General features: G+C 47.9%; 1 protein-coding gene across 1 annotated transcript in view; it reads right to left on the bottom strand.

The window, feature by feature from the left end:
* Positions 1-616: 616 nt before the first annotated feature.
* Positions 617-20,157, bottom strand: part of LOC147436553 (NagB/RpiA/CoA transferase-like superfamily protein) — a 35,260-nt gene continuing 15,719 nt past the window's right edge. Inside the window, exons 6-9 of the mRNA XM_086489430.1 lie at positions 1,729-1,785; positions 1,339-1,456; positions 1,050-1,116; positions 617-959 (exon numbers count right to left, since the gene is read on the bottom strand). Coding sequence (XP_086345556.1) covers positions 878-959; positions 1,050-1,116; positions 1,339-1,456; positions 1,729-1,785 — 324 coding nt within the window. The 3' untranslated portion in view covers positions 617-877. The remainder of the gene's footprint in view (positions 960-1,049; positions 1,117-1,338; positions 1,457-1,728; positions 1,786-20,157) is intronic.

Raw genomic sequence — 20,157 nt, 5'->3', positions numbered from 1 at the left:
AGAAGCGATGCTTGTGGTTGCTTGTACTGGTGCAAGAGTGATGGTGCTAACAGAGGGGACCACCATGTTGGCTTGGTTTTGCACTTATAGTACCCGTGGATCTTGTAAAGAGGGGTCTTTCAAAACTGCGGAGGCTTCCAAAACTGACTCTTTATCCTTGGGCTCTTCTAGAGTAGCAAGCATAGAAGACTCTGCAGCATGGGCTTTGGCCTTCATTTCTACTTCCACCTTCTCTTTTTTTAAAATTTGAAGGTGAGAAAACACACAAAATTAGTGTAAAAACCTTCAATTATAGTCAATTACCTCTAATATTTTCTCAAATGTAGGTTTTCCAAGTTTTTGGAAAAAAGTTTTTCCAAGCTACTAGGACTCTCTGCCAATGAATTTTTAAAAAGGGATTCGTGTGATTACATATTACAAAGAGTGAGCTTCTCAACAAATGGCTATACACACGTCTAAAATAAAATTAATGGCATGGCAAGCTATTTGGAAGTCACTGAGTACTTAAAGATCACATATGAAATAACCTTTGCCCTTTCATCGAAACGCACTTCAACTCTTTGATTTAAGGCGTTAGAATCAATTTTAACCACCCCAAAGCTTTGGGCACAAGGTGTAATGGTTGCAAAGATTAAGCATCATGGATAAGGTATAGTTATCGTTAAGATAATGAATAATTATGCCTGGGGGGTGACCGCCGTTGCCTTGGTTAGTGGAGCTCATAACTATTCTCAACTTCCATTCATATACCTTACCATTGAGCATACAAATCAAAGGATTAAGAGAAACCAAAGGATAAAGAGCAGCTCCAAACTGTGATATACAAAAGAAAGGCTGATTTTGAGGTTGAGGGCTTTGACTATAAAAGGGGTGCATTTTACTGCATGGATGTGAAGGCACGTTTGAACAATGAAGTTCGGATCTTAACTCCATCTCTTCCTGCAACAGCAGATGCATACCTACGAAGTATGTTGAAAAACACACATACTTGTTACTTGCCATGAATACAGCTCTCATTGAGCTATACAAATGGCTATCAACCCACTTACACAGAGTCCAAAATCAGGCCATGCCCAACAACTCCATTTATTGCCTCCAAGCTTTCTGCTATCTCGGCTGCAAACATAGTGCAGGACATTTATAAGCATTTACAATTTCTAAAGCTGATGTGGGGCAAATTGCAGTACAAAGCGGACACATTTATGCATACGCACGTCGGGTCATTTAAGAATATTCTTACTCTACTTACTGTTGCTGCATTGAGGGAGACATTATTTATGGAAAAACACGCACTGTATAAATGGAATGAAAGTAGGAAGAGCTACATGATTTACATACATGGGTTGGTTATTGTTGATGTGAAGAGTAAATCCAATATGAAATGCCCTTCCTTAGTTACAAGCGGACAGTCACCACCCATGGGACCTGCTTCTCCAGCAGAGGGTCTCCGCCAAACCTACACATAAGTTCAATAAATCCGACATGAAGTGCCCTTTCTTAGGTACAAGAGGAAAGTCACCACCCATAGCACCGGTTTAGCGTTTAGGGCTCAGGGCGGCATGCACACAAAAGCATGCAAACCACGGTTCGTATGCATGACGAGCACACACAATTTTGTACTACACAAAATACGCTTGAAACTCAGAATACCAGGAAATACTTTTATTCTCAAGAACAAGTAATGTATTAGGCTACTGTTTGTGTAAGACTCCTGACACACGATGTTACCTCTGCATCGCCCAAAAATAGATCATCTATTTCTTCAGCTGTTTCTAGCCAATCCTCCTACAGCAACCATGAGTCCCCATGTCAGTCAACCTGATAAGGTTTCAGATACTCCAGATCCTGAAAGCAACTACTTTGAATTGAGAAATGAGCTCTAAACTGCAAATGTAGTCAAAGATTCTTCGAGTATGAATCCAGGACAAGGCCAGATTCCTCACTATAACAACTTGCGAGCCAACTTGCAAATTAAAGACTACGGTATCGCAGGAAAGGCACATAGCATGGTTATATGGTTCCCTTCTTGGTTCTGATTTAATAATTTCTTCGCGCATGTACATGGCTACATTCATGTTCTGGACTTAGCCAATGACCATATTACAGTTCTCTGAAAAGTTTTTGCAAGTACACTGTAAATCTGGAATGGCACAGTGGTGAAATTTCTAATTAGCTTTCTTCCAAGCTTGCACTTTCAAGTTCATGGCTCGACTACATAATCATTTCCTTTTGCAGGCACATAGGAGAGTGCATTGCAGTCTGCAATCAAGGTGACCAATAAGCAGGTTGCAAAGCCAACCTCTCAAGCGGAAATTAAAATCGTTTGAGCTCTTGGAGAAATGATCTAGCGGAAATGGAGGTCAACAACGGCAGCACGGATTCTTATCATGCTCACAGTAATTGCTTCAGAAATAGATGTTTATAAGACCAGGCTTTGAGACCGTTGTTCACTGCGATGCGGACCTCTCCCCAAACAAAGAGTAGCGCATACGCGAAGACAGCAGCTGATGGTGCAAGAAGAATCAAAGCATTTGCAGCATTGCCTTGTTCGACAAGGTATGCCTGATTTCCCCGTGTACATATATGCCGTAAATTCAGGATTTACCGGATGCCAACATTACAGTTGTAGTGTTTCATGACACACAGCTCTTTGACATGTACAACTAGTGCACGAACAAGCTGTATATGCAAATGCTGAAGATGAGGAGCACCTAGAAGCCAAAGAGAGAGCTTTGCAGCAGCAAGCTACAAGTGGATCTGCGCTCTCAGCAACCTCTCCCAACTCATCACGGTCTGTCCCTGCTCGCCTTACAGACATCATTTCTGGTATACCTCCATTTTTACTCCGTTGAAGTTTTTTGTTGCTTTCCTGCATCTTTTGTAAAGCTAACTTCTCTTAGTTGGTGCTGTCAATACTTGATTCAAAATTTGTAACTTGGTTTCCATAATTCAGTAAGATAAACGCACTCAGTCATCCCACAACGAAAAGGCTTTTTCAAGCACCAGCATCAGCAGCATGAACCTCCTGTTCACCTTAGCGAATCAAGAAGAAAAGTAGCACTTGTTGTTGGATGTTCCCCAAAGCACAAGTATGCAGCTAGATAGTTGAAAGCTAGATTTCTGGAGCTGCACTTGACCAGTCATGTTGGATCTCACAAGTACTTGGTTTTGACTGATGTTTACGTCGACAGCTTCAGTAGCTTAGATTATACCTCTACATTCTGTGCAATAGATTATTTGAGATGTTCCTATAGCTCTTTCATATACAGTCAAAAATACATGCTCAAACAAGGAGGCTTGCTCTCCACTGAACACGTGTGCATGTTTTGTGACAGGCACCTTACGGCAGACTGAGGTAGTCATGGAAGAATTGCTGCCAGTAACGAAATGAGTTGGAGCTCTCTGCAAAGTTATCCATCATTTCGCTTCTTTTGCAAAGGCCACGCTCTCAATTACTGAGAAGAGCTATTGTTTCACCTTGGAGGCCAATGACATAGACAGCAGTGCTGTGGACATTAAAGACCAAACAAACCAAAAACAGAACCTGGCTATGGGTGGTGGAGCAAATCTGGAGCAAACCAGAGACAAATTTCAGCAGGCAGCGAGCAGTATGTTGGAGGTGCTTGGCCTCACGACTCCCATTCTTGTAGTCACACTTGCAAATTATAATAAGTTGCAAGTTACGATAAGTACAATGGGGACATAGTTCCATTGGAAAGGCCAATGCTCATGCAATTCTTAGGTTGTTGATACAATATGCACTAGCTGATCGTAGTAAAGCTGATTTTTACTCTGTATATTTACTGAAGGAGCAAAAATGAGATAATTTTGCCCGTCTGATAGCTGAGCATCTGCGTCACCCTGTTTTGTCTGTTTTGCATTTTGCAAGAGTTCAAAAAAACGGCACATAAGCTGCTCCTCGAAAGTTTCTTGCATGTGTACAAAATCTTCTATAGGCAGAAATAGGTACTGATCAATAAGAAAGGATTTAGCTACCTCATGATGCCCTGAGGAAAAGGCAGGAGGTATATGCTCATGACAATTCTGTGACCATTTAAGAACGTCATTGAATTCCATTGTCTACAAAGGGCTCATATGTGTGCAGACTCTGCAGCTCAAATTGATTGTCCAACCAACCATCTAGAAAATGATGTAAGCATTTCAATACACAGCCAAAGGCCTATTTTGAAGGTGGCAGGATTGGAATTTATGGGACACTCCTTTTGATGCGATTTCTGCCCGCAATATCTATGCTTCTCTTATACAGGACTCTTGGCTGGCTGATCACTGAAATGCCCTTTGGTCTTTACACAAATCTGATCAATAAGGGAGAAAGGCTCTTACTGCAATCTGGACGTCCCACTTGCCTCTTAAGGAAAGTCTGTTTCTTTGGTGCAGTTTGTTGGGAGTTCTTCCGGTTGGAACTCTCCTTGCAGCACGTCACATCAGCTCCGAGTCTCATTGTGTCAGTTGCTCCGCCGGTGATGAGACTGTTTGCAAAAATTTATCCATGCGCCCGTTTTGGTAGAGAGAGGTAAAGTCAAACTCCTTAAAGGGCCCCTTTGTGAGTCCAAATTTCACCTAATGTCTCGCTGTGTCAGTTGCTCCGTCGGTGATGAGACTGTCAGACATCTGCTCTGGGATTGTCATTGCACCACGGCTTTCCTTGACCGTGTTTCTGCTTGTATGCACCTTCGATTTCCCTCAGCAGTTTTCCACAAACAGTTCTGGGTTTTTGGCATTACTCCGACTACCCTTCAACGATTTGCAATCTTCCTCACATGGGTCAAATTTTGGTCGCTATGGTCTTTGTGGCGCCTACACAATTTTTGCATGTTTCATTGACACGTGGCGGATCCTTTTCCCTCGTTCAAGATTTCAATGAGGCAATCGTTACACTTCGCCTTTGATATTGGGGACGTATCCCTGGAAATCTTGCGACTCTTCTATGTTTGCTTTTAGCGCTTTCACATCACGGAAGACTTCTGTGTTCCTCCCTTTGTATCTCATCTTTTTGGTGGGTTTTCCTTGCTTTGAGGTTTCCCACTGGTAAATTAATCAAAACAGATTTACGGCAAAAATGTGTGTGTGTGTGTGTGTGTGTGAGAGAGAGAGAGAGAGAGAGAGAGAGAGAGAGAGAGAGAGCTCCATGTAAGACTCAGAATAGTGCAATCTATTTTGGTGGCATACATGCAATTTTTCCTGCCATTGTTGCATTGGCCACCCCGTCGTCTTCGGGATTTCATGTGTCGGATTCTGGAGCACTTTTGGTCCACTTCCTCTCACAAAAAAAGCTTGCGATGGATAAGCTCTATACTCTAAAACGTTGTGATGGTCTGAATATCCTTCATTTGTGTTCTCATGTTATAGCAAGGAAGGCTACTTTGTTGTTGGTGTTGGTTGAGCAAAAACAACCTTGGACGCAGATGCTTGAGCTTTTGTGCTCTCATGCGGTTTCTACGCCAACCTTCGGCCATTGGCAGCCGTCGTATTGGGATGTGGTTTTTGGTGAAGTTGAAGCTACAAATCTAGGATGTCCCTTTGCTTCCAGTCTAGTGGCAGATTGGAAGGTGGTCACGACAGAATTGTTGTGGAATGGTAGAGATGACGTCTGTGGAAATTCACTTCGACCGGAGAGTTTGCATTTGAGTAGAGTTTTTGCTCAGACTCTTGTTCAACGCTCTCCTCGACAAGCTTACTTTCTCTCCCACAAAGGTATTGACAGGATAGCAGACATCATAGACGCTGAAGGACAAGTGCTCTCGTTCAGACAGGCTACTTTTACCTTTGGACTTGAGTTACACTACAAGCGCATGTGGGACATTATTAAGAAGCTGGTCGATTTTGTATCTCCCATCCCGCAGCTAGTTGAAGACAATCGAATTTGTGATTGGCTCTATGCTGGTTCTTCGATTGGTTCGATATTGGCAAAGAAAGTGTACTATCATTTGCAATCGTCTTCCTGGATCCAAGAACACTGTAACAAGGTATGGAATATGAATAAGAGTGTTACTTGGTGGCGAAGTAAAGTTATGAAATTGTGGCATGCTAAGCTACCTCTCAAGGAGTGATTGTTTATGTGGAGATGTATTGTTGGGGTTCTCTCCACTGGCAAATTACTGCGCTCTAGGAGATTGGCTTCTTCGCGATGCATTCGCTGTGGTGCAGGCATTGAGAATATATCACATCTATTGTGGTCCTATTCTCGTACGCGACAGTTGTTAGATAGCATCTCTTCAACTCTTCGCTTGCGTTTCCCTGGATCACAATTTGGTAAATTTTTATGGATCTTTGGAGTGCTTCCGCCTTTGCTTCGGCCGTATGCATACTTTTTCGGCTTGGTTAGATTTTGGGTACTATGGACAGTGTGGAAAGCACGGAATTCCATCATGTTTCAGCAGATTCAAGTGGAATATGTTTCTTTCTTCAAGATATCTCTTAAACAGTCTCTTCAAGTTGCCTATGACTTGGATGAGCTCCCTATTAGCCATTACCAGCTCTACTTTGACTGTTTCTGAGTTACAGCTTGTAATACTTTCTATGGGTTTTCCTCACTTTGAGGTTTCCCACTTGTAATTCAATCTGGCATTACAAAAAAAGTGTGTGAGAGAGAGGGTCATTTTGTTCTTCCCTGGCAAGATGCCCTCGGCACAAGACGTAGGTCAATGGGTTGATTTCCTGCTAAAAAGACAAGTTGTCCAAGGAGTGTATTTTGGTGCTTGTGGTTTTTATGAGGCTTTATTGGCAGACATGGAAGCTCGCTCGCAATTATTGGAAATGTCACCCTTGTTTTTCAATATGCAAATGACACATGTATTGCAATGGGCGCTTACTAAAGACTACAAGAGCTTGATACGACATAGGTGCCCAGGATGGGTGGAAATAGTTGGATTTCCACGAACTTGGAAGCATTTCTTGCCTCTCCTAGCTGCTTAGTTGGGCAAAGTGATATGCCCCCCAAACTTGGATACTAATTTAATAGATTTTGTGTGTTGTGGGATACGGATGACGTCGTCAGGAATAACGGTTGACTCTAATGATCCAATGGTAGGCAAAAGGCTGTTTAAACTCAAATGGGAAAAATTTGCGAGTGCATGTTTCAATTGTGGAAAGTTTGGCCATATGCAGTCTGAATGCCAAGAATCTTTGTTGAAACTACCACCTCTGCTGTTCCTGCATTTGGAACCCATGTTGCCTCTTCGTTTGTGAGACCAAAGATGGGGGATGCTAATGGAAGCATGCAGGCCAAACAAGGGAAAGATCAAAATAAAAGCATGCCTAATGTGCATCCTGCTGCAAAGGCAGATACCAAAGGTAAAGCCAAAATGTCAGATTCTACTGGAGGTTGGCAAACTCCAAAGAAGCCAGTTAAGCCTCGTGTTTCGCTTGTGTAGATTGGCCTCATGGCCCTCCAAGTACATGCCTGAGTCGACAGCAAACTCAGTGTCAAGTAAACTCGTCTCCCGTAATAGGGAGCTCTAAACCACACAAACCAACCTTCTGTGAAGTCAAAAATCTGCTCATCGGCTCAGCATAGAAGAGAAAAAGGAAGGAGGACAAGAGGGCAACCCTGTCTAACCGAATACGTGAGCATGAAGCGTTTCCCTCTTCCCCTGCCACGAGCACCTGGCTGTGCGCACATTTGTAGAGAGCTGAAAATCCTCTGATCCAAGCATCTGAAAAGCCCATCCTACGCAGAGTGCCCTCCAAGAAATCCAATCAACTCTGTCGTAAGCCTTTTCAAAATCGAGGAGAATCTGCAATCTTAGGTCGCCAAATGACAAGAAAACATCCTGTGTGAGAAAAGCCAATTTTTACCCTTAGAAGAGTTTTATGTTTTATTGACATTTTGGGTCTTGTGTAAGACATGCAAAAGGTTGCCCCTTTGAAGTGTCTACAAATGACGGTGGGTGTGTCAAAGGCGAAGGTCATAATACTGGTCTTCTGGGAACTCAAAATGTTTTTCCCCATTAAATATCTGCATAGCTGCTAATGTATTTGAGGGGGAAAAAGAACTTATATACTCTCAGTAAATGACTTTGATACTACCAGCACCCCAGCCAAATAAGTACAGCTTAGGATTGTACAGAAGAGAGATAAGGGGGTTTGTGGTGGACAACTTTCAAGCATAATGCGCATAATGCTTAGAAACCCATCTCTAATGTGATAGAATCAGAAAACCATCAAATCTTAAACATCTAAGCATAATAGAAGGTTTGTGGTGAACAACTTTCGAGCATAATGCTTAGAACCCCATTCCTAACGTGATAAAAATGAGAAACCATCAAATTCATCTTAAACATCTAAGCAACCCCCCATAAAATGATAAGAAAACATCATGTAAGACATGGCTATCATTTTCTCTGAGTACGCTGTTTTATTGTGGTTTTTCGTTGGTAGGCTGTGTTGTAAGACATTTGGTATGAACCGAGTTTCCTAAGAATATTCATTGTTTGAGGTAATAACATGACTAAGGCTGTAGCTTTTGTATACTTTTGTGTTCATGTTTTGAAAATCGAGGCTTGAATTTACATACATCTCTCTCTCTCTCTCTCTCTCTCTCTCTCTCTCTCTCTCTCACACACACACACACACACACACTTTTTTTTTGTAATGTCAGATTGAATTACAAATGGGGCGTTTAATTGAGCTGAAAATGGCCTACTCTAGAAGGAACAACGCTGCTCGCTACTGCTCCCCCCCCCTGCTGCGCCATCGCTGCCCCCCACCCCCCCTCGCTGCCCTCGTGCTGCCCCCTGCCCCCGCCTGCCCTTGCGCGCGGCAGCCCAGCCCGCCCGCCCCCCTGCTGCGCGTACCCACCCGCTGCCCCCCCCCCCCCCCCCCCCCCCCCCCCTCCTTTCCCGAAGACTCCTGCAATTGGCTCTGGCAGCACTGTTTCTTTGGACAGTGCTCGGCGCGCTTGGTTGCAGAGTCTCTTCACCGTCCGCTTCTTCGCCACAACAATAGACACAGATGGAGGCTCCAGCTCCGCCACAGAGGGACTCGTCCGAAGCCCCCTCACCCGACCCTGCTGAGCCCACCATTCGACTTGCTCTTTCACCGACAGAGCAAGCGAGCCTAGCCACAGAGGTAGAGCGCTTGCAGGCGACTTCTGTCATCTACAAGATTCTCGGCACCCGACCTAGCAGAGGAGAGCTACGTGACCTTCTCTAGGCCCGCCTTCTCGCAGAGGTGGGCAAAATCTTGGACATACAGATAATCGGACGAAGTTACTATCAGATCGAGTTTGAGACCTCCGAGATGGCGTCCAAGGTCATCGCCATGAGTCCATTGACCATCTGAGCAGCACGAGCCCACTTTCAACAGTGGAGACATGGTTTCGACCCTGCTTCGGATGTTCTAGCAGAGGAGGCAGACATCCCCATCTCCGTCTGCTTTCCGGGTTTGCGGAGGGAGTACTTACCACTTTTGTCCAGGATCGGCTCAGCCATTGGGACTGTCCTGGAGACACCTCGCACGGCAGCCTCAGTAGCTGCCAAGGCGGCTGGCATTCCCTCAGTTCGCGTTTTGGTCAGAGACACTCACACGCTCCCGAAGGTTATTCTTCTGCCTCGGGTGAGTGGGGGTTGGTTTAGACAGAGTGTGGAGTATTCGGGCCTCCCGAACCAGTGCTTCATTTGTCGACAGATGGGCCATCTAGCGAAGGCATGTCCATGGAGGAGGCCTCGACCTACACCACAGCCTTAGCCCCAGCCTGCAAGGGCTGGCCAGCAGACACAGACGGAGACAGCGCACACATGCAAAGCCACCCTCTAAGCCTAGGGCTCCAACGGACGAGGGATGGCAGCAGGTCCGTGGTCAATGACGACAGGGGCCACAGCGACAGCCTGGCACTCAGAGTGGTCCTCAAGCAACTACTCAGCAGCAGTGGGTTCCCACGGGGAACCGGTTTGGTCCTCTTGAGCAAGATGAGGTCCCTGCTCCAGCCCCCATCCCAGCTTCATCGTCGACAGCCCCTCCCCCCCCACCCCCCCAGAGTTCCCCCCCTCTTCCTCAACCTCCCCCCCGCCTCCTGATCCCGCCGCCTCTTCCCCCCGCCCCTCTACCTCTGTCGCTCCCCCCCGCTCCCTCCTGCTGCTCCTCCCCCCTCCTCCCGCTTCAGCTCCACAGTCAACCCAGGGGACAGGGCCTTCTCCGACTGCTAGGAGATCTCTTGGCAGCGCCTTTGCCACGAGTCGCTTGGCGAGAGAGGGACAGCCTTTCTTGCGGCCCCCTCTACAAGTATAGACGTCCCCCCTTGCAGCTATCCCTCGTGGTCTGACGAGCATTGACATCCGGCGCCAATGGGACTCCTTCGACTACGACTTCACTCGTTTTCTCGGCGACCCCTCAGCAGACCATGAGGCAACCTGCTTCAGGGTCCATGTTCTGTTCCTTGCAGCTAGGGGGACAGAGGCCTTGGACTTAGCAGTTGGCTTCTCCTTTCCCCTTTGCGGCAGGGACCAGACTGAGGGGACTCTCGACTCAGTGTTGGGATGGTTGCACACACAGGTCCTAGAGTTCTCTCACCACATGGGAGAACTAGGAGTTACAGACATGCTCCAGACTTTGTGGGCATTGGCCAAGTTTGCGGTGACACCTCCAGATTCAACAGGATGTAGACACATTGTGGTTTACTTCTTTGCCGATACACAATGCTTGCCATGCTATGTATACATTCATGAGGACTCCTGGACAGAGGAGGTTGCTTTACGTACGGCTCGCTCTGCTTGGGCTTGGGCCAAGCACTCGTTGCAGTCACGCCTATCTAGAGGACGCTCAGATGCGGATTACTCCCCATCCAAGCCAGCCTCGAAGATAGCCAGTCTAGCTGCTGCGGCAGCCTCTGTTCTCTCTCGCTCTCCATGAGGATCGTCTCAGGAACGTGCAGGGACTAGGTGGGCCCCAGTTTCAGCGTCAGCGGGGCCGACTGCGTCAGGAGCTTCAGCGCTGCCTTGTGGGAGGAGAGATTGATCTCCTTATGCTTCAAGAGCACCATCTATGTGAGAGCCGCATCAGACGTTGTGGTCAGCTCTTGAGTGGACGATATGATACTTTTTGGTCAGCTACTTTTGGACCTGGAGGCATCCAGGGTGGGGTATGTATGACTATTGCGGACTCTTTGCAGTAGGCCATTGTGGACAGAGGGATTATTGTGCCAGGCAGGGCTCAGTGGATTACTATGCAGGTTCAGGGTTGCCTAGTGGACTTCCTGAACATCTATGCGCCCAATTTGGCGAGTACTCGAGCAGAGTTTTGGTCACAGATAAATGAGTCTCTGCCGCAGGCAGAACACTGGTGCATAAGAGGGGACTTCAACATGTTGGAGGACCCTTCTAACAGGATTGGTGGTAGCCATGTGCATGAAGTTGAGCTGGCAGCTTGGGAGAGGTTTTGTATGACTCTGAGGGTCTCGGATGTTTGGCAGCACTCTGGTTTTGTGAGGCCCCCAAACAGCCTTGCCTTCTCTCGTTCGGACCGTAGAGTGGGAGGAGTGAATCTGTCGCGGATAGATCGCTTCTACACTAGTGACCATTTCAGTGACTTAGGAGGGACAGTGGGCATTCTGGCAGGGACTTCCTTCTCGGACCATGCACCAGTGATCCTCACAGTGGCAGACAGGCAGAGGAGTGGGAGCACGATGCTTCGCATCCCAGAGAGGGTTTTGTTGGACTCAGCACTCAGAGAGCGGGTAGAGGCTCTCTTGACAGAGAGCTTGGACAGGCAGGATTCTCCTGCTGACAGAGTGGCCTCAGGCCTAGCTCAGATTAGCCGTTTCTTTCTCTAGGAGTCTCTGGCTCGCAGGGCTGCAACGAGAGAGGAGGAGCAGCGTCTCAGACGGGGCATTGCTTCGCTACAAAGGATGCAGGGGCAGCATCCAGACAGTCCTTGGTTGGAGGAGTAGCTACAGCAGGCTCGACAGGAGCTTGTTAGCACAGAGGAGAGGCGACATGAGTTTGCTTTCCACCGACAGGCATCTCAGTGGACCCAGGTGGGCGACAGAGTGACTGGTGCTTTCTTTGAGGCAGTGGGACCTCGGCATTCGCATGCCAAGGTCAGTCAGTTGTGGAGGCCCGACGGGTCAGTTGCTTCTGAGCCCGAGGATATGCGTGCAGTTGCTACTGACTTTTATCGTGAGTTACTGTCTGCAGAGTCCCAGTCAGAGCGTCAGGATGCATGCAAGGAGCAGGTTTGGGCACAAATGCCTTGTCTTGTGACTGAGGAGATGCGTCATAGGCTTGAGCTGCCACTTCAGCTTGAGGAGCTACACACGGCTCTTAGGGCCCTCCCCCGTGGTAGCTGTCCAGGTGAGAATGGGCTGACTCCCAGTTTTTTCTTGGAGTACTAGGACCTGCTTGGCCCAGATCTCTGTAGTGCTTTTCAGTACATTTTGCACACAGGAGTGATGCCTGACAGCATGAGTGAGGGCCTGATCTACCTCATTCCCAAGGAGGGTGGCTCCTTGGATGAGATTCGACAGTGGCGCCCCCATCACCATCCTCAACTCAACCTACAAAATTCTTGTCAAGGCTCTGAGTTTGAGGATTGAGCCACTTCTAGAGAGCCTTATACATGGGACTCAGATAGGTTTTGTCAAGGAACAGGGTATCCTTGACAACATCTTTACTTTTTGGGAGGCTTCTGCCCTAGCACGGCTCCGTGGTGAGGACCTAGTGATTCTTCTTCTCGATTTTGAGAAGGCATACGACAGAGTTGACTGGGACTTTTAGAGGGCACTCTACGCAGGATGGGCTTCTCAGATGCTTGGATCAGAGGGGTGTCAGCTTTGTACAGACAGGCTCACAGTCAGGTACTTTTGGCAGGAGGTAGAGGTGATCGCTTCATGCTCACACGTTCGGTCAGACAGGGCTGTCCTCTTGCCCCCTTCCTCTTTCTATTCTATGCGGAGGCGATGAGCAGGTTTTTGGTGTCGCAGCAGGTTGGTGTACGGGGCTTAGCACTCCCTATTCGGGGAGATGAGCTACTGGACGCTGAGTTTGCCGACGACTTAGCCTTGTACTTAGATGGCCAGGAGGCCAACCTTCACAGGTGTGAGCAGGCTCTGGAGACCTTCTGTTGTGCATCGAGCGCACTGATCAACTGGAGAGAGACAGTGGCTTTCTCGGTTGGTAGTGCTCCTGTGCCCGATTGGATGCCAGGAGAGGGTTTTAGGTGGATTCCCCCAGGGACTGCAGTTCGGTACTTTGGCTGTCAGGTTGGTTTGGACTTGTCTCCCGAGCAGCAGATTGCTCCCCTTCTCCTGTCTATCAGGAGAAAGTTGTTACATTCGAGCTTAGCACGACTTTCTTTGGCTGGCAGAGTAGTAGTGGCCAACCAGGTGTTGTTGGCGACTATGTGGTACATCACTTCTTGCTGGATCTTCTCGAGTTCTTGTATCAGCCAGGTAGAGAGGCCGATCAGGAACTTCCTTTGGTCAGGACGTGACACTCAGATAGCCCGAGCTGAAGTGGCTTGGCAGGTCATCATTCTTCCTTGTTCACAGGGAGGGCTTGGGATCATTGACCCAGCACAGCAGAGTAGAGCCCTTCTTGGGAAGTTCATCGTCAGAGGACTTCTTCCAGGTGAGGAGCCCTGGTAGGAGTTCTTGCTACAGCGGCTTCGTGCTAGGGTGCCTTAGGCAGGAGGCCCCTGGCAACCTTCGGCCAGATGGATCTTCACAGAGATGCGTAGAGTTGGTTTGAGCAGGAGACTGGAGGACCGCTTCGCTGTGAGTTTGCTTCGATCTTGGGAGCTCTTGCAGCGAGGCCTGGAGCAGAGACAGCCTACTTGCACGGAGGAGCGCCTACGACAGCCCCTTGTCTGGAACCCCATGGTTAGCACTCAGAGAGGCCACTTGGTTGGTAGTCGGCCTCATGTTTCCTGGGGTCCCATGGCAGCGGGTCCAGTGCGCTCTTTAGGTGACTGGTTAGAGTTCACAGGCTTGTCAGAGGAGGTGCAGGGTTTCCAGCTACAGGGCATGAGAGGGGTGCAGAGCATGTGCCAGGACATCTCAAAGGCAGTTCCAGCTGAGTGGCTTACGTATCTCGAGCCAGTAGCACCCAGGTGGATGGGAGCCTTCACACGACTGGAGGTTCTCATCTCAGCCAGGGCCTGCTCAGAGACTGTTCCATCCCTTTTCTTCGAGCTTCAGGGTGGGGGACGCCTACAACAAGTTGCAGTAGAGGCCCCACAGGTGGCAGAGTGCTATTTTCAGAGGATCTGAGTAGTGGGCATCTGTGGGAGGACTTGTGTCATCGATCCTGACCCATCAGCTCTTGAGACTGGACACTGGAGGCTGTGGGCTTGGGAGTGCTGTCCACTGGCACGAGTACAGTGGGATCCTGGTGAGTGGCTCTGGAGGGACCCCTTCTCTTCTTCAGACCACCCAGGTGTCCCGTTCTTTCAGTACACTGTTCGAGTGGGACGTCATATACTAGCAGCACAGAGAGAGGCCCGCCCTGTTGCAGCACCTCATTGGCAGGAGGAGGGTCTCACAGCTGAGTTCTTGGCAACCTTCTGGGAGAGGTTGTGGGACTCCAGACAACCGAGGCAAGTCACCTTGTTTCAGTGGCTGGTCGCACATAGAGCTACAGCAGTTGGGAGCTGGCTAGTGCATAGTGGTTTCCTTGCCGCATGTGCAGCTTGTGACCATCTTGTGGAGAGTCAACGCCACTGTCTTTGGGACTGTCCCTCGGCCCAGCAGGTGTGGCTACAAGTTCTTCAGCTGATGCCTACTCTCTCCACAGCTCGACAGTACACTTGGGGAGCAGCGGCTTGGTCCATCCTCACGGGCCCAGCACTTCAGTTTGAGCTATCTTCCACCAGCAGGATGATAGTGATGCACGAGGGGCGACCTACACTACAGCGCTTACTCCACAGGAGTGGTGCAGTGAGAGAGAGGAGGGTTGGGAGCTCATCAGTGGCCTGACACTCTGGTTCATCTGGCGGGCCCGTTGCTTCTGCATCTTTGAGGCTCGCCCTGTGCCACCAACAAAGACTGTTCGCGATTTTTGGCTAGAGCTGATCCATACTCTCAGAGGATAGCTTGAGGGACTACAGGGCAGCTCCGACCGCATCGGGAGCGCAGAGAGGCTTTCCTTCGACTCTGGCATCCTGGGCCTTTCTACACCATGGTCCAGGATGTTCTCCGATTCTCCGATGGCACTACTGACCACATGTGTGGCTTTTCCCTCCCCCCATTTCTTGATTTAGCCCCATTGTACATATGCTGGTTTTTTCATTGGGAGCGTCTCCTATCATGGTTGTTGTAGCCCTCTCTTGAGGAGGTAGGTGGTTGTAGCCCTATGGGCAATTTCAGTAACTAATAGAAGGATCTTTTTCTCGGAAAAAAAAAATTACAAATGGGAAACCTCAAAGCGAGGAAAACCCATAGAAAGTATTACAAATTGTAACTCAGAAACAGTCAAAGTAGAGCTGGTAATGGCTAACAGGGAGCTCGTTCAAGTCATAGGCAACTTGAAGAGATTGTCTAAGAGATATCTTGAAGAAAGAAACATATTCCACTGGAATCTGCTGAAACATGAGGGAATTCCGTGCTCTTCACAATGTCCATAGTACCCAGAATCTAATTCAGCTGAAACAGTATGCATATGACCGACGCAAAGGTGTAAGCTTCAAAGATCCAGAAAAATTTACCAAATCGTGATCCAAGGAAACGCGAGTGAAGAGTTGAAGAGATGCTATCCACAAACTGTCGTCTACGAGAACAAGACCACAATAGATGTGGAATATTCTCAACGCTTGCACCAGCGAACGCATCACGAAGAGGCCAATCTCCTAGAGCGCAATAATTTGCCAGTGGGGAGAACCCCAACAATACATCTCCACATAAACAATCGCTCCTTGAGAGGTAGCTTAGTATGCCACACTTTCATAATTTTACTCCGGCACCAAGTAACACTCTTATTCATATTCCATACCTTGTTATAATGTCTTGGATCCAAGAAGATGACTACAGATGACATTACACTTTTTTTGCAGATATCGAACCAATCAAAGAACCACCGTAGAGCCAATCGCAAATTCGATTGTCTTCAACTAGCGGCGGGACGGGAGATATAGAATCGACCAACTCCTTAATGGTGTCCCACATGCGCCTGTAATGTGACCCAAGTCCGAAGGTAAGAGCAGCATGTCTGAAGGAGAGCACCCGTCCTTCAACGCCTATCACATCTGTTATCCTGTCAATACCTTTGTGGGAGAGAAAGTAAGCCTGTCTAGAAGAGCGTTGAACAAGAGACTGAGCAAAACTCTACTCCAATTCAAACTCTCCAACTCAAGTGACTTTTCACAGGCGTCATCTCTATTATTCCATAACAATTCCCTCGTGACCAGCTTCCAATCTTCAACTAGACTGGAAGCAAAGGGACATCCCGGAATTGTAGCTTCAACTTTACCAAAAACCACATCCCAATACGACGGCTGCCAATGGCCGAAGGCTGGCGTGGAAACCAGATGAGAGCACAAAAACGCAAGCATCTACGTCCAAGGTTGTTTTTGCTCGACCAACACCAACAACAAAGCTGTAACATGAGAACACAAATGAAGGATATTCAGACCACCACGACGTTTTGGAGTACAAAGCTTATCCATCGCAAGCAATCATAAGCCTTTTTTGTGAGAGAAAGTGGACCAGAAGTGCTCCAGAATCCGAGACATGAAATACCGAAGAGGACAGGGTGGCCAATGCAACAAAGCCAAGAAAAATTGAATGTATGCCACCAAAATAAACTGCACTATTCTGAGTCTTACATGGAGCGGCCAGGTAGACAATTTCCAGTAATGCAATTTAGAACTCAATTTATTATCAACCCATTGTAATAACTTTGCATTGTTAACCGACCAAGCCAACGGATAACCAAGATGCCTTACAATTTGATCAGGCTTCACTATCTCACCTGGCCATAACATAGCATGCCAATCCATTTGATACAAGGGCAACAATTTAGATTTTCGCAAATTCACTTGCAGACCTGCATCCAACCCATAAATACGTAGTGTTTCCATAACACAACGAACATCCTCAGGTTGATTTCTAGGCCAGAACATGGAGTCATCCGCGTAGGCTTGTGCTACAAAATGATCATGAGCTGGCAGTTGCAATCCATGTAGCCGACCAGATACTGTTAAGGAGTCCAGATACAACAACAGAGGATGTGTAGCAATAGCATACAACATGGCAAGGGCATCCTTGCCTAACCGATCGACCAAGATCCCATAACCGAGTCAGCTCACCCTCAAGAATTCTGACAGATTGACTGTTTTCATAAAGAAAATACACTACCTGACAAATCCACATCAATAAACATATGAGAGACAAGTGGAGAAATTACTGCTTCAATCAAAGTTTGAAACGCTCTATGTAAAAGATATGCAACAACCGCTTACGAAGGAGCAGGAAATCTACATCTAATGCCTCAAAATAGACCCAGAGCCAAAGAGAAAAATAATCAGATAAGGTGAAAGAATGATCAATCCTCATATCACATGCAAACATATCATATTGTGGAGTGCCCAGTACATACCAGTGATCCAATCATGCTCTATATCCAGAGTGAGCATTATGAGTAAATGTATAACCCCGCTCTGAAGAGTGCGCACTGGCCCATAGATCCCAGACACCCATATTACTGACCATGGCATCCCAAGAAGAACATTTAGAGCTCAACATATGCGAGTGACCAATTGTGTTGTCCGTGTTTGCAGGTGCATTATTAAAATCCCTGCACCAAAAAGCATGTGAACGCCAAGGGTATTTGACGAACTCTTGCCAAAGATGACTTCTTTGTGCCGAGGCAGTATAAACATAAATACTAGAAAATTCCAGAATATTCCCTTGGACAAGACATTGAACCACCATCCAACGGCCCGCCGGATCATTATGAGCTAAAACCGGCTGCAGTTCATGACGCACCATCATCAAAACACCTGAGAAAGCACCAGTACTAGCGTAAGCAATCCAGAATCCCACATAATACGAAGATTGCTCTACAAAATCATGTTGATTATGCTCCAGTAACATGACTTTATCTGCTTATTTGTATGTACATCATGCCAAGTAGCTACTTGTCGTGATTGCACAATCCCGTAAAGCATTTAAGAGGAGAATGCATATGTACAGTATTTACAAGAGAAGCATGAGGTACTATCCTCAAGTGGTATTGCCCATGGGCACATCCACTTCCATACTAACAGTCAATAAAGCGGACTCTATATGCGTTCCTTGGTGGGGATTCTGATACAAAGGCAACGACCCAGATGTTGAACCAAGTAGAGCATCTTTATATGAGTGTACCACTCTGTCCCACGCTTCAACTAGCGACTTGTGATCATGAGATATAGATGTAGAAGGTCCACCACTTCGCATCTCGATGTATTTTGCTGTGCATCAGTGGCACCCATCAACTGAAGGAAGACTGTGGCTTTTTGGGCTGTCAGGTTGGATTGAATTTGTCTCCAGAGCAGCAGATTGCTCCCCTCCTCCTCTCCATTAGGAGGAAGATGCTTCATTGGGATTCTGCAGGGCTCTCTTTGGCTGGTAGAGTGGTAGTAGCCAACCAGGTGCTTTTGGCTATTGTGTGGTACATCACGTCTTGCTAAATCTTTTCAAGCTCCTATATTAGCCAGCTCGAGAGGCTGATCAGGAATTTTTTGTGGTCAGGGTGCGACACCCAGTCAACCAGGGCCAAAGTGTCTTGGCAGGTCATCAATTTACCATGTTCTCAGGGAGGGCCAGGGATCATCAACCCAGTACGGCAGAGCATAGCCCTCCTTGGGAAGCTTGTGGTCAGAGGACGACTTCCAGGGAAGGAGACCTAGAAGGTATTTTTGCTACACCGGATTCGTGCTCGAGTCCCTCATACGGGCGGCCCTTGAAGCCCATCCATCACGTGGATTTTTACAGAGATGCGCCGAGTTGGCCTGAGTCAGAGCTGGGAGGACCGCTTTGCTGTGAGCCTACTTAGGTCCTAGGAGCAGTTGTGGAGTGGCCTGGAGCAGCACCAGCCCACTTGCATGGAAGAGCGCTTGAGGCAGCCTCTTGTTTGGAAACCCATGGTTGGCAAACAAAGAGGCCATTTGGTTGGCAGCAGGGCTCATGTTTCTTGGGGTCCCATGGCAGAGGGTCCAGCCCGCACTTCCGCTGACTGGATAAAGTTTTCGGACCTTCTTGAGGAGGTTCAGAGCATCCAGCTACAAGGCATGAGGGGAATGCAGAGCATGTGTGAGGATATTACAGAGGCTATACCAGCTGAGAGGCATACCCCTCTTGAGGCAGCACCTCCCAGATGGATGGAGGCCTTCACGCGCCTAGAGGTCCTCATTGTGCTTGCTCAGAGACAATGCCCCACATGTTTTCGAGATTCACGGAGAGGGTCGGCTTCACAGAGTCTCAATAGAGGCACTACAGGTTGCAGAGTGTTGTTTTCAGAGGGTTCAAGTTGTGGGCATCTGCAGGAGGACTTGTGTCATAGATCTTCACCCAGCCGATCTTGAGTTAGGACACTTGCGTCTTTGGGCTTTAGAGAGCCACCCTCTGGTACGAGTGCAGTGGAACCCGAGAGAGTGACTCTGGCGGGATGATCTCTCTTCAGCCGATCACCCAAGGACTTCTTTTTTCTAGTACAGCTTGCTTGGGACGACACATATTGGCAACACAGAGAGAGGCTCGCCCAGCTACATCACTTCACTCGCAGGAAGAGGGTCTCACAGCCAATTTCTTTTCAGGCTTCCGGGAGCGGTTGTGGGGCAACAGGCAACCAAGGCGAGTTACTATGTTTCACTAGCTAGTAGCGCACAGGGCTACAGCAATTGGGAGTTGGTTGGTACACAGCAACTTCTCGGCAGCATGTGCAGCTTGTGGTCATCCTTTGGAGAGTCAGCGTCATTGTTTGTGGAACTACCCCATGGCATAGCAGGTTTGGCTTCAGGTTCTCCCACTGATGCCAACCCTCTCCACAACCCAATAGAACACTTGGGTGTTGTAGCTTGGTCCACTCTCACGGGCCCTGCGCACACTTTGAGTTGACTTCCACCAACATGATGATAGTGATTCGGAAGGGTCGACCTACACTTCAGCTTGCCACAGAGCTCATCCCCCAGGAGTGGTGCAGTGATTGAGAGTGGCGTTGGGAGCTC

The sequence above is a fragment of the Adiantum capillus-veneris genome, chromosome 18 (assembly GCF_014529385.1).
Source record: "Adiantum capillus-veneris isolate H3 chromosome 18, ASM1452938v2, whole genome shotgun sequence".
Taxonomy (NCBI): domain Eukaryota; kingdom Viridiplantae; phylum Streptophyta; class Polypodiopsida; order Polypodiales; family Pteridaceae; genus Adiantum; species Adiantum capillus-veneris.
Note: the sequence above shows the minus strand (reverse complement) of the source record. Positions and strands in the feature narration are given on the sequence as shown.